At 41.2% G+C, this 13446-nt stretch overlaps 1 protein-coding gene across 4 annotated transcripts in view; it reads right to left on the bottom strand.

Moving 5' to 3' along the window:
- LOC102305866 (receptor-type tyrosine-protein phosphatase U) overlaps nucleotides 1–13446 on the bottom strand; it is a 186295-nt gene that overhangs the window by 41284 nt on the left and 131565 nt on the right. For 2 of the 4 annotated variants that reach the window (XM_005943757.3, XM_005943758.3), the window contains exons 11-16: nucleotides 12680–12782; nucleotides 12323–12596; nucleotides 5297–5333; nucleotides 1784–1922; nucleotides 803–826; nucleotides 397–551 (exon numbers count right to left, since the gene is read on the bottom strand). In XM_005943757.3, the coding sequence (XP_005943819.1) occupies nucleotides 397–551; nucleotides 803–826; nucleotides 1784–1922; nucleotides 5297–5333; nucleotides 12323–12596; nucleotides 12680–12782 (732 nt within the window). The remainder of the gene's footprint in view (nucleotides 1–396; nucleotides 552–802; nucleotides 827–1783; nucleotides 1923–5296; nucleotides 5334–12322; nucleotides 12597–12679; nucleotides 12783–13446) is intronic. The other 2 variants (XM_005943759.3, XM_005943760.3) reach the window with 1 other exon arrangement.

Below are 13446 nucleotides of genomic sequence, written 5' to 3' on the forward strand. Positions count from 1 at the left end.
ATGTCTTCGTAATAGATCTTATGCTGATGCGTCGGCAACTCTTTCTCAGAAAGAGTGTGAAGCAGACAAGAATCTCGAGCATCTTTAGGATAAACACATCCATCTTTCCTCCTCTGTGATGCTGACAACATTAGAAAGCACAAAACTGACAAGAATCACAAATCATTTTTTTTTTATTTGCCATCTAGTGAGATTCTGTGTTTCTGTGTTGGCTTCAGGCGGTACTAGCTGACATGAAATCATACTGAAGGAGATTTTTCACATGTTGCAATTGATTGAAATATTTATGGAGCGATCGAGCAACGGGCAAAAAGATTACAAAGTGAGGGATGATGCATGTCAGATTCGGGACTATGCAAAGCTTGCATGAGTGTCACAGCGGTGCACTTCTCTTACTTCGTGTGCCGCAAGTGTGTGAATCCATGAAGGAAAGAGCCATTCTTTCATCCTCCTGCAGGGTGCTCTGGTCTGTGAAACTGCGCTCCATAGAGCCCATATGGCTCTTCTCCTGGCGGTAGGTAATTGGCGTCTTATTCATGTTCCCTGGTTTGCTGTTAACGGATAGAGAAAACAATCAAGAGGCAATCAATATTAAGAAGAGATTGCCACAAGAGTCTCTGCAGTTATGTTTAGGTAGGAAAAAAAAAACACAGAAAGAAGCTTGTACACTTTTGATCTGCTGAGAGAAGAAAAAAAAAGAGTGGTACACTCTTGTAACTCATGATTGACAGCCAGCAAGCGCACATGCACGTGTATGATGGATCACAAAATGATGGAAAAGCAAAGAGGTGGAGTCACTTACGGATAATAAGAGTAGTAGTCCCTTCTGGCAAGAGTGCAGGAGAAGAAGGGAAAAAAATAAAAATCAAGAGAAAGAAGAGATGTAAGATGAAAGCAATGTCAGCTAAGGGCAGAGCGCATTGATTACAGTGAAAATGAAAACCGTCCTCTCATGAGTTTAGCTGCGCAGGCGGCCATATGACACATGCGAGCGGATCAAGCAGGTGCTGACAGACTAAACCACAGCCGGGCAGAAAAATGTGTGTTTCTTTCAATCGAATACGTCTCAGTGTTACACTTCAAGGACTAGACCACGCGGCTTCCTGTCACAGCAAATTTAATAATCAATTCCCTAAAAGTGAAATTCATGGTGGCTTAGGAGAGCAACGCGGGCTAATGTGCAGAGTAGAAGCGACTTCCACAATCAAGATTATTCACCATTACCCTGAACGCTGTGTCAGCAATTTAAACACCGATTGCTGGAGCCTCTGACTAACTCCTATTTTGGCTGGCTCTTTAGAATTCAATTTATCTTAAACAGGCGAGGGCGTCGAAGCCCGATTTGAGACTTCAGCTGCCGCTAAATAAATGCGGAGCCAGAGGTGTCGATGATTTACTGTAGACCTGCGGGATCATTGACTAATAATCTCTAAAAGCACACCTTTTCCCTCCCAATTACCATCTCATTTAAGGGTCAGGCGTCTGTTTGGTGTGTAATTAAGTGGCTAATTGAATTGCATCCGCCTTTAATTAAATACTTCACACTCAGGCTCTGCAGATGCGAGTTGTTTGGTCCCTCTGGTGCGATATAAGAAAAAGAAAAACAACGCCACGCCAGCTGTTTGCCCATCTTTTGGAAAGCGTGACCTTTGCAAAAGTCTAGCAAAGAGTAAAAGCCGATCACCGAGCTGCCGGAGAATAAAGCGTAAAAGGTAAAACTATGCGGGGTGATTAAGCACAATGACGCATGTTTTGTTCACAACGTCTATGGAAAGTTGTTTACCCTTTCTTGATGATGATAATGACGGCGCCCAGAAGGAGGATGAGCACTACCAGGCCTCCGGCGCACACACCGAGGATCAGCCCCATCTCCTCGGAGTGCTGCGACACCTCCAAAGCCTTGCGATGATCTTTACAGGCCGCTACACGAGGGAAGACAGAAGAGCCACATTAAAAAGGCAGAATGCAAACATAGAACTTAAAGGAATAAAGGGCAAAAAGGATTCAACACAGGTAGGAAAGCTGAATTTTGTCATCCTGTCACACTGCCTATCATAACCACTGCTAAGAGATCCACTGATCTGATCTGAGGCATTTTCAAAAAAATAGACAGAAATGAAAAATGTATGCAAATGAAGAGGTGACACTTTGAACAGGCTGTCCAAACAGATACAAGTGACATGTGCAAAATAAGCAGACTCGCTCCCACACGGAATGATTTTCTGTGATCATTTCAGACAGTTAAAGATATATGTCGCTACTATGACTACCATGATCTTTTTAAGCAGGTTTGTATGAATTGGCAAATTTTACAAGGCTCCAAATTTGGGAGAGTGAGGCGGTGAACTCACAGCAGCAAATCATTCTTGATTTAAAAGTTGTGCATTAAACATTATAATTATAACGCGACACGTTTGGATTGCAATTCATGCTGTCGTACACTCACTGACCTCTGAAGTCAATTTCCAATCAATAATCAGTTTCCAGTCAGAATCCTCCACACTGCGTTACAGTACAGTCTCAAGGTGCCCCGCTGTCTGTGAGCTACTGGAAAGGTCATTACCATAATAGCAGGTTATTCATTTCTCCTACATAAAGCTTCATGCTTATGTAAATGGTGCTGAGCAGTGGGTCTTTCTTTGCCTTGTTCAAGGAGCTCACTGATCCAGTTTTTTTTCCCTGTGTGTCAGCCTGTCCTCCAGGCCTTGACAGCCTGGAAACCAGCCCTCCAGAGCTTACTGGAACAGTATAAACTATCTGGAGAGTGGGAGAAAGTCAGAGCAGGCCTGGGGATAGAGCTCTATCTTACAGCCTGCTGGGGAAAAAGAAAATCAGATCTGGGGCAGGGAAAATGAAAACAGAGCCGTGCTTTAGTCCAACTATTTGCAGCCATGGGCACTTGGGCCGCCTTAGAACCCTCTGTCCAAATAAAGATGAAAGTAGTGCAATATCATGGTAGGATTTGGCTGGATTTTTTTAATCAATCATGAATGTCTGACATATCAGAATAGGGGGAAATTAGTCACTGGCCTGATATTAGTCTAAGGCTGTTATTTCTGAAACTGCTTTGGACATCACTTTCGTGTCGCTGTCCTCCGATTACATATTAATCCGATAGCGTGACATCTCTGCATGTGCTGCTTTTAAACGTCGCGTCTGCCGCCGTGGTGAGAAAGGATTTAGCCAGTGAGTGATTCCTTTTGTGGTTTCTGTTCACACACAGGGACACACCAACATCCAAAATGCCTTTGTGTCTCTGAGCGACTGTAACCGACAAATACCAAAGACTCCAGCGTGTCTGAGACGGCGCTCCATTCAAAGCACCGTCTCAGACACAAACTCAGATGCTCACTGTTTATTTTATGCCGCAACTTCATTTAAAATTAGGGGAAGGCTTCTTTATACGGGCTAAAAATGTAGCGGAGGAGGTGAAAAATCAATTTCAGTTTTCTGACATTTTGGACAGATAAGGCGGTTTTGCCTCTTTTACCCTCAAAATTTCTATTAAGCCAAACACGAGCATGAAATAGATTTCCACATGAATCCATGCACCTGCCAGCTGCCCGATGGTGGAAATTGGCACTTAGAGGAGAAATGGAAGTCTATTGTTGTGTTGAGCCTGCCAGAGGATCCTTAATTAAACTGTCACCTGGAAGTTGAAATGTAATCTCCAGCTTTGTTATCCAAGCCAGAATCATTTGCCTCCACTTCGCTTGTGATGGGCTGCTTGATAATAACGGCTTAGGACCCGATGATGCAGAGGCTCTGTTAATGGTAGAGGGATCATGGAGATCGCACATAGCAACAAAAAAAAAAAAAAAACAACCCTGTGACCTGTTACACCTTGAAATTGGAAATACCCACATTTTTTTCTGTCATCAATGGGCATTTCAGGGGGTTTTCAGTTATATCACCATGCCTGTGGTGAAAATGTAGTGCTGGCAGTTTTTTTAAATCATAACTTTCAATTGTGCATTTAACCTTTTATTCTTTTGTCTTATCTCCACTTCTGTTCTCTCTACAGGTATTTTATTTCATTGCTAATTGTATTTTCTTTTTATCTTAGGAGCTCCATTGTTCATTTCTTTCATTCTGTCTCTGCCCAGTGTCAAATAAAAGTGGCACATGCAGCATAAAGTCTGTTGCTGTGGGGACTTTTAATTAATCAATGCCCAATTTGGCACTTGTGGGGAGCAAGAAGTCGAGCTGAAAAGGCTGGCCTCGCCTTAGCCTCATCTTTTTCATTATTTTCTCACAAAAGAAGAGGCCTTAACCAAAAAAAGAAAAAGACACCCCGCCAAGTCAATTTACTTGCAAGGCTCCGCTTACTGTTGCGGTGCTATGATAACTATAAATACATGACTTTTTATTTACCGTGATCTGACAGTGTACTATGGTGGAGGGGCTCTCCTGCCATAAGGACTTAGAGTCAATTTCTCTGCCCTTTTCATGTGCCTTTGAATCAAAAAAGCCGAGGTAAAGATAAGGAGGCAGGGAGGGCTTTCTCATACTGATAGGCCAAGGTAGCTCCATCTGGAAGTTTTGATCTGGAGAACCCTTCTGTACAGCGCAGAGGTCAGAGCCCTCAGATGTAGCTGTCTGGTGGGCTGCTGATGAGAACAAAGAGACTGCCTTTGATACGACGTGTCCCAGTGTCAGCCCCCAAACAAACAGGATGAAAGCCTGACCTCTAATCCTTCCCTGCTTGTTGCCCTTTTCTCTGAGGCCCAGTGCTAAACAACCGGGGCCGCCAGAGAAAATTTGTCCAGTTCTTCACCTTTTTACTTAAGAGAAGAGAGATAGGCGGGAACTACAGAGTACTAAAATGAAACCTTGCCTCTAACAACAGTGACTGTAACAAAGGGAGGAAAAATAGTCCTTAAAGTGTCTTTTTTTCAATTTTAATAATTTGCTGATCAGGTCACTAATTTGTTTGAACCATCTGTCCCCTGTTAGTTTCCTCTTCACGGCAGGTTAACTATTGTTCGCTCTACCACGAGGTGTCACGAAGTAGCGACGCTGGGCAGTCAAACCAGCAGATCTGAAGTATTTGGACGTTTTAACGAACAAATAAATGGTGACAATGTATCGACAGCATATTAAAAACGAAAGCTACGCGAAGAATCACCTCATGAATATTTCATCCTACAACAGAGTAAACACACCATCACCGTCACATTCGTAATGTCCTGTCTTTCTACAAAAGTACACAATACTGCAAGTTATTTAGAAATGATGCAGGAAATGGATTCAGGTCACAGTGTTTTTGGGAGGTGAGATATTTATGTTGAATTACCTTTGCGAGCAATGCGGATGCAGTTTATTCTAGATTCCTGAAAGAGAAAGACAACACAGACGTCAGGGGGAAAGTGTCACTTTGCATTTTGCATGAAAGAGATGTGATAATAGAAGAGAGGATGTGAAATACTGAGCCGAGGCGCACATATTTATCATGTGGTGAAAAAATTATGATTACAACACATAAAAACACACAAATGCTTTCAAAAATATGATGTTTATTCCCAAGACAAGCAGTACGGACTTAATGTTAGAAGTGATGCTAGCCTGCATCTAGAAGCATGATGCCGCCTTTCTTTTCAATTGTTCATACCCTCTGATTAGAAATACAAATTACTCAACACGAGTGGGTGGCACTCACGTCTCCAAAGAAAGCATAAAATGACTGAGTGTAAAAGGACGAATTACCTCACAAGTTAAGATTCCTACTAACGACAGAAGAAAACAAAAAAATATCTAAAACCTGAGATCTGTGGTGAAGTGTATGAGAAGGAGATTAGGGATTCTATCTGAAGGAGAAAAGATGAAAGTTGAAACGAATTTAGCATAATTAAGAGGAGGGGTTTCAGACCAGTCCATCGCTATAAAAATCATTCATTTTATTCAAATTTCAGCTGATGGCATCTCTCTGTTACGAAAAGAACCTTTGTCAAACAGCACTAATGGGAACCAAGACTGTAATCCAATTCCATCCTGCCACCTCATGGAGGAGATGTATCATCAAATTAAGATTCAGAGATGCTAATTCGGGCATTATGGGACAATTATGCAAATTCTTCTATTCAGAAATGGGCAAAACGAGCTTTCCTCAAACTCCAGTTGCATTGCTTTTTTAAATTGAAAATACATTTTTAATCCGACACTTAAACAAGTCTTTAACTCCGTGGTTTAATCTGAAAATATAGAATCAAACTGTAAACAAACATGTCCGTCACACAGAGTGCCATTTCTCCAGCCCAACAGTGTGTAAAACCTCACCACTAGATATCAGTAGATTGCAGATTGGAGTCAACTGAATCCAGTTTTCTTGCCCCTACTAATTCAAAAGCTTTGTGAAAGGAGTCCAATCCGAGTCAGTGAAACTCACTTCTGACCGATACTGAGGTGCTGTTGAAGATATACTTTTCTGTTGGTAACTGCTGCTATTTTGGCTGTTCCAAAGGTTGATTCTGCAGGTTTCCCCAACCTTATAAACAGTACATTTGCACAATAACTGAAACCAGCCCATTGAATGAACAATGGTCAGTTCCTTGATCATTAATATAAATTATTAGCTGAATCAGTTATTGTGCAATGTACTGTTTATAAGGTTATTTATAAGGTTGGGGAAACCTGCAGTCAGCTGGGACTGAAGAAGTCACTTGGATAAGTGACAAAACGTTGCTCCTGTTGAAAACGCTACGTCCAGATGAACACAATCAACCTTTGGGATTTACTTACCCGGATGAATGAGCATGCATCAAGATATTTTGGCTGTTGTTAATCTAGTTAGCTGCTAGTTAGCTTGCTTTCTTTGAAGTGGATCTAGCTTTGTTGGACTCTTTGCGAATAAACTCTAAGCTGGCCCTTCAGTTGATCCATCTACTTTTCACTAAAGCTTCATCAGAAATGCTCTCAGTAGAACGATGGCTGTCAAGAAGCCATTTGTAAGGAAGAGAAACAGGGAGCAAAGGCTGAGGTTTGCCAAATTATAGAAAAATGAGACCAAAAACCATTGGCAACAGGTCAGATGGCGCAATGAATATAAATTTGAAATGTCTGGTTCGATGGTTTGGGGCTGTAATTGTTAACACAGACATGGCAGATTTTTGATTATCCATACAATAACATCTGGAAAGTATCTGATTGGCTTCGTTTTTCAGCATGACAATAATCCAAAAACACTGTCAGTGCAGTAAAAAAAGCATACTTTACTGGTAAAAACGTACAATTATCCTGATAGAAAACCCAACAAAAGGCAGCCCAATATCCAAAGCAAAAGACCTGAATCTCCTTCAAGGAGCCTGGAGAACTATTCCTGGAGACTCTTTAAAGGAATTAAGAGAAACTTGCCTAAGAGAGTTCAGGCTGTGTTGAAGAATAAAGGTGCCCAAACCAAATATTGATTTTCAAGCACCCTGAAAGTGAATTGAATGAATTCTGTGTTTGCCTCCATACTAGGGCTGGGCGATATGGCCTAAAATTCATATCGCGATATAATTTGAAGCATGTGCGGTAACGATATATATCGCGATATATTCTTTTCTTCTGTATAACGTATTTTCCACACTATAAAGCACACTTAAAATCCTTTAATTTTCTCAAAAATTGAGAGTGTGCCTTATGTATGAATTCTGGTTGTGCTTACTGACCTCAAACCGATTTGGGCGTGCAGAAATCTGTTAAAAAATGTTTTAGTACAACTTTGGTAAGCCTCACTGCTTGATCTTTAATCTTCAATAAAATCATCAGCATTGCTGCTTTACCAAGTGTAACAATTAAGTTTAACATCCAGGCATCCATGAAAACAGAAGTTATTAAATTTAACAGAGTTAGAAGTTAACAGGAAGTTAGCTCGCTAGTTTCCACCTAAACATGACATACCATGTTCTCACTGAGAGATTTCTGAAAAATGAAAATGTACAGCTCTGCTACCACTTCCGACATAAATGAAGACAGAAAACTAAACAGCAGTGGCATTTGCAGGGTTACTGAAGTTGGACTACCTGGTATATAATGTTGTGCTACGTGATTGCTAGCGACACAGCTATGTTAGCATAACATTAGCACAGTGAAGCTGGAGGATGAACGCCAACTTTTTTTCCACTCGATAAAAGTTAACGTGAGGGATTCTGGTGGTTGGGGACAAATGCAATCGCATAGCAGGATGCTATACACGGGCCAAACCTCAGTCAGGAGAACAACTGAGATCATTCATCCACAATACGATGTTAGTTATTAATATACTGCAACAACATGGGAATAGAGCAGCTGTGAGAGAATTCAGCATTAATGAATCAATGTTACAGAAGTGGAGGAAGCGCAGTTTTTGGCTTTCCCCATATTTCAAAAGTGCTTCATCTCTTTGCTATGACTGTCGCCCGCCATAATTTGCAGATGATACTGGTTGTAGCCACTGCAATGCTTTCAACCAAAACAGGCGCAGCTTGATAACATCATCAACATGCGATAGAGCGGTATAGTCAAAATCTCTATCAAATTTATTTAGTTTCTATCGTATATCGTTTATATCACCCACCCCTACTCCATACTGTATTATTAACTGAAATGTTATAAGCAAATATTATACTAGTTAATGCTATATATATTATATTTCCATGTATGTCTGCATGGTTGGATAAATCGCTGCACCAATTTCCCATTTTCCTAGCAAAATATAAAGAAACACTTTTGCACATTACCACAATACAACGAAGCTGACAGGTGGATTTATATAACTTACTTTAAGCCACATTTCTAATATAATTTATATGAACTGCTATCAAATGATTATCAATTTGTTTTAATTAATACTATTCATCAAAGTGCAACCCACTTCATTTCCACTGCATGTATCAGGAGAACTGGAACATGCAGACTGCTGACTGGGGACTTTGAGCCTTCTGTGGACTGACTCAATTACATTAAACATTTTCCTTACGAAAGAAAAGCTGATTCATCTGAAGCAGTCTACTTTATGAAGAAAGTATTTGAAATCATTCATACATTCAATCATTACAAGCTTTGGCAAATTAAGACAGATACATTTACATCTCCTTAATGCAGATGATGAAAAATAGGTCGTCGTGATGGACAAGTAAATTTTTCAACTCGCATATCTAAGTCATTGTGCACTAGCTCAGCAGAAGTGTTAATTGGCAAGCTCCAGATTGTGGAAGAAACATCACGTCTCCCCACGCTGTGCCAGTTACGCCAGAGGGGCTGGTGGCTCCTGGCAGCTTTAAATACAAAACGCAAATGCCAAAATGCAACACAGGGCTCTATGGCACAAACTCAAGGTTTTTACAGTGTTTGTGTGTATGTGTGTGCAAAGTTTGGAGATCTAAGTGTAGTGGTTATAAATGGGTATGCTGTATCCTTCAAAGCTACAGCCTTTATCCACAGCTTTTCAAGTACCTCTTTAGATGGATCAATCAAAGCAATTACAGAGGCTTGAGAGCCACTCTCTAGATAATTAGCATGGGTAAATACCAAATATTATGGGTCCCATATACTGTTCAAACTGTTCCACCATTATAGAGGTTCAATGTTTCCCCTTCACAAAGACAAAACCTTAAATAAACCACAGAGATTCTGAAATAACGAGGCGTCCCAATAAGTCATAAAACGTGATGACAGCTCTGTTTGCCCCCGGGGTGCAATAGCTTAAATAACTGTTAAAGATGACAATTATGTCAGCACGGCATCAACAAGTGTTTAATCCAGGTGTATGTGACTTTCAGATGCTTCACTCTTGGGAGAGAAACTACTTTCATTGCCAGCTTCTGGAGTGCTCTTTACATTTTTTTCTTCCACTAAAACGGGCAGGCATAAAGTAATTACGCTTCGCTCTCTTCTTTAGAAAACACCACTACAAAAATATCCCCAGTACATGCATTTGTGCCTCTGTACGCAATCGAATTCAAAATGCCAACGTTCACTTTTCTGGCCTACATTTTTGTGACAGTGTGCGCACAATGCGAAAATGTGAAAAGGCCTGTGATGCATAAATGCACATGGAGCACAAGCAGGAAGATACAAAACAGGACAAAACATTTAGCAATTGCTGAACCATTTCTGGTCCGTGCAGGCTACAGGAGCCAAACGTGAACATCTGCTTGATGGTTTTAATACACTTTGTCATTAGCACTTGGATGTGGCCACTTTTAAATGACTCTGGGAGGTGAAAAACTGCGCCTGCTAATGACGTTAATATCATTAACAAGCTAAGTGCCATGCCGTATAACTGTGTGCTCTGTTAGCAGTCTAATTACTGCTATTTTACACTCTTTAATACTTTTTTTGTTACATTATGCATATGACACCTTTTCTCCTGCAATCCTTGTCTTTTCATAATCTTGTTGTGATGTGTGTGGGTTATATACAAAGCATAGGTTTGATTTAACTATACCGAACTCACTGACATCACACAGCTATTACACTGACATCAATGAAAAAGCTATATTAACCTCCTAGGACCTGCCGTCCACATATGTGGACATCGCATTTTGGGTTATTTAGACCAAAATACTAAATTTTGCTCTACATGGGCCTGATATCCACTTACGAGGACATTATACTGCTACTGTTCTATCAAAATTTTAAATGAATATCTTCATATGTGGCTCTCATTTTTCTTAAAAACAAAAATAAGGTAAAAAAAAAAAATCTGGTAATTCTTTGTTTTTACATTCAATCAGGCCAAATATCAAAGAGAAATTAAAAATGCATGTCGTGAAAGAGTTCGGGTCTTAGGAGGTTAATAAAATCCTGTGCTAAGCAATGAACACTGAGAAAGGTCTGACACACTACCCGAAATAATGTGTTTGTGAGGGTAAACTTGTTCTGACTAAAACTCCTTGTGTTAAAAGCTGATTTAAGTGAAGTCGGTTCGGTCCTGCAGCACCGATATACAGATTTAAACACTCACTGCATCTGTACTTCCAGGCAAAGCAATGTTTAAAGGACTGAGGACAATGTTGGCTGTGTGATTTGGCACTGTGCTCCCATCACTGTGGGTCATGGATGCTGGCCCCCTGCCAGGCAAAACAAAGCCTAATCCCATCCGCCGGTAAAGCCAGGCCGCCCCTATCTAATCCCATTCTTGGTAGCCTAGCTGTGTGAAGTGCTCACACAGCACTCCGTCCGTGTGTTTTTTCACTGGGTTGGAAAAAGATCTTACTGGTGGGGACGAGCCACCCAGCTCCTGTTTGCAGGATTTTTAAAAATACTCACACGCACACTCCTAATGAAAAAGCAGCCGACAGAAATCGGAAAAAATAAGCAGACACAGTGACCCAGCTTACACATATTTATCACCAGCTGATGATCACAGAAGACTGTGTTTTTACCTACGGCAATAACTCTCAGCTACATTGCCACAGTCTGTGAATATTAAAGCAGCAGCTTTCTACCACTGATCAGCTGCACCTGTGCCCAATTATCCTTAAGTAATTGCCTCACCCAGGTAGCAGCTCTTCCTGTAATGGAATTTGGAAAGGTAATGTGGCATCCTCTGGGTACAACTGAAGGTCTTTGTCTGTTCAAGAACAATGAAATGGAAGGAAGCACAGCCGTGTGGAAACAAGGTCTGCAAGTTTTTAGTGATTGGACAGAAAAGCAGTTGCGTAAAAGCCTCGGGTTTAGTTCTGCGTTACCTTGGCCAGTTACATCTGGATTTCTCTCGAAGATAATTAACTAATTATTTGCATAAAGAAAGAGGGGAGCAGACAAGGACATGGAGGTAACAGGACAGAAAGAGGGGAGCAGACAAGGACATGGAGGTAACGGGACAGAGGAGGCGAATGAAGTGGATTGTTTACTCTGAGTAATTCCACTTAATCAGAGCTTTGCTTGCTGTAAGTAATACATGCAAGTAATTCCTGTCTCAGAAATGCTTTGTTTGCAGAGAATCAAAGTGGTAGGATGTAAGCGTTTGTAGTTTTCAAGTAGTTACATTTGCCTGCAGTTTGTTTTCATCCAACAACCTCTTTCACTGCATAAGTGCTTGTTCAGAGGTCCACACAATACATCAGTCACAGCATTAGTACTTTAAATACAGATACTCATTAACGCCAAACACTACTGACTTCATTTGAGTACCACTGGCCAGGGATTAAACTGGGATAATATGGAGATGGGTGTGTTAGCATCAGTGGTGAACAGAACAGTTTTCCATACAAAGGCCTGCAACTGATTTGAGAACATTTAATACATTAAAGAACAGGAGTGTCATTGGTACGATTTGACACAGACTATAACAAGGTCTGCAAAAACAACGTATCCAGCTTTGCTGCAACACCAGTGCAAGTTTATAGTCACTCACCCCTCTGAAGTTGCTCATAGCCTGGAAGTAGACAAGGTAGCTTTTGCGGGGGTCCAAAGGGCTATTCCAGTAACCATTATACGTGTGATTGTCACCCACAGTAAAGGGACTGGCCTCGGGCAGACTGCTGGGCGGCAGCTCGGCTGTGTAGTAGTGAGGCGTCCCTCGGGCCTGGGCCTCCCCGTGTGACATAGGCAACGGAAAGCATTCCTGCACCCCCAGTTCCCGCTTCACTTTCTTCCCAGTTTCTTCCTCAACCACTACCTGGTATGTGCTGTACAAAGAGCGGATGTGCATTTTAATAAGCCTGGAGCACTGATGAAAATCAATTTTCTGTACCTGAAATGATCTCCTCACCTAACAGGTGCTCCTCTGCCTTGGGCGGGGCGCAGCAGGACAGTAATTGTGCTCTCTGTCTCACTCAGCGGAGACGGCATGTCTCCGTAATCAAAGGTGGGAGCTGTGGACACCAGACACAAAAGCTTACATGTCAAAAACAATAAAAGCACACGCAAATAAGCACACGTCTAGCCTTAGCCAGTGCTCATTTCTGCCTCTTTGTCCTTTCACATAAACATGTTCATCCTTGAAATGTCACGTAACACGGAGCCTCACTCACTCACTATATAGCGTTTTCCTCATAATACACTAACTAGTGGCAATCCAGACGGTTGTTGATACACTGGCATATCTCGCCATGTCATTAAGATAAAAAATGTGTGCACACAGCTACATCACTATTCATCTTTTACATATTTACAGTTTAGACTATGGAACTAGAAATTCAGAGATGAATTTTTAAGGTCAAGGGAGTCGACCTCATTTTGAATTGTGGGCCACATGCAGCCCACTTTGACCTTAAGTGGGTCAGATCAGCAAAACTTGATTTTGTCAATGTGCAGTCAAGAAGTTTAACTACAGTGCAGATCAATTTTTCCACACAAAGTTTTTCTACTGTAGCAAGTGAAAAGAAATCTGTCAGCACGACTCTTTGGGCTTAAATTATAAGAAAGAACTGTGTCAAATTACAAAAATAAATCTGTTCGTTGCACAGACAGCCCTGTAATTTTAACTTGCACTTAATTACTTTGTTTTAGTATGAATGACTGGGGGGGGAGGTCTTT

Source organism: Haplochromis burtoni, unplaced genomic scaffold, assembly GCF_018398535.1.
Source record: "Haplochromis burtoni strain Fernald_Lab_line unplaced genomic scaffold, NCSU_Asbu1 Contig_376, whole genome shotgun sequence".
NCBI lineage: Eukaryota > Metazoa > Chordata > Actinopteri > Cichliformes > Cichlidae > Haplochromis > Haplochromis burtoni.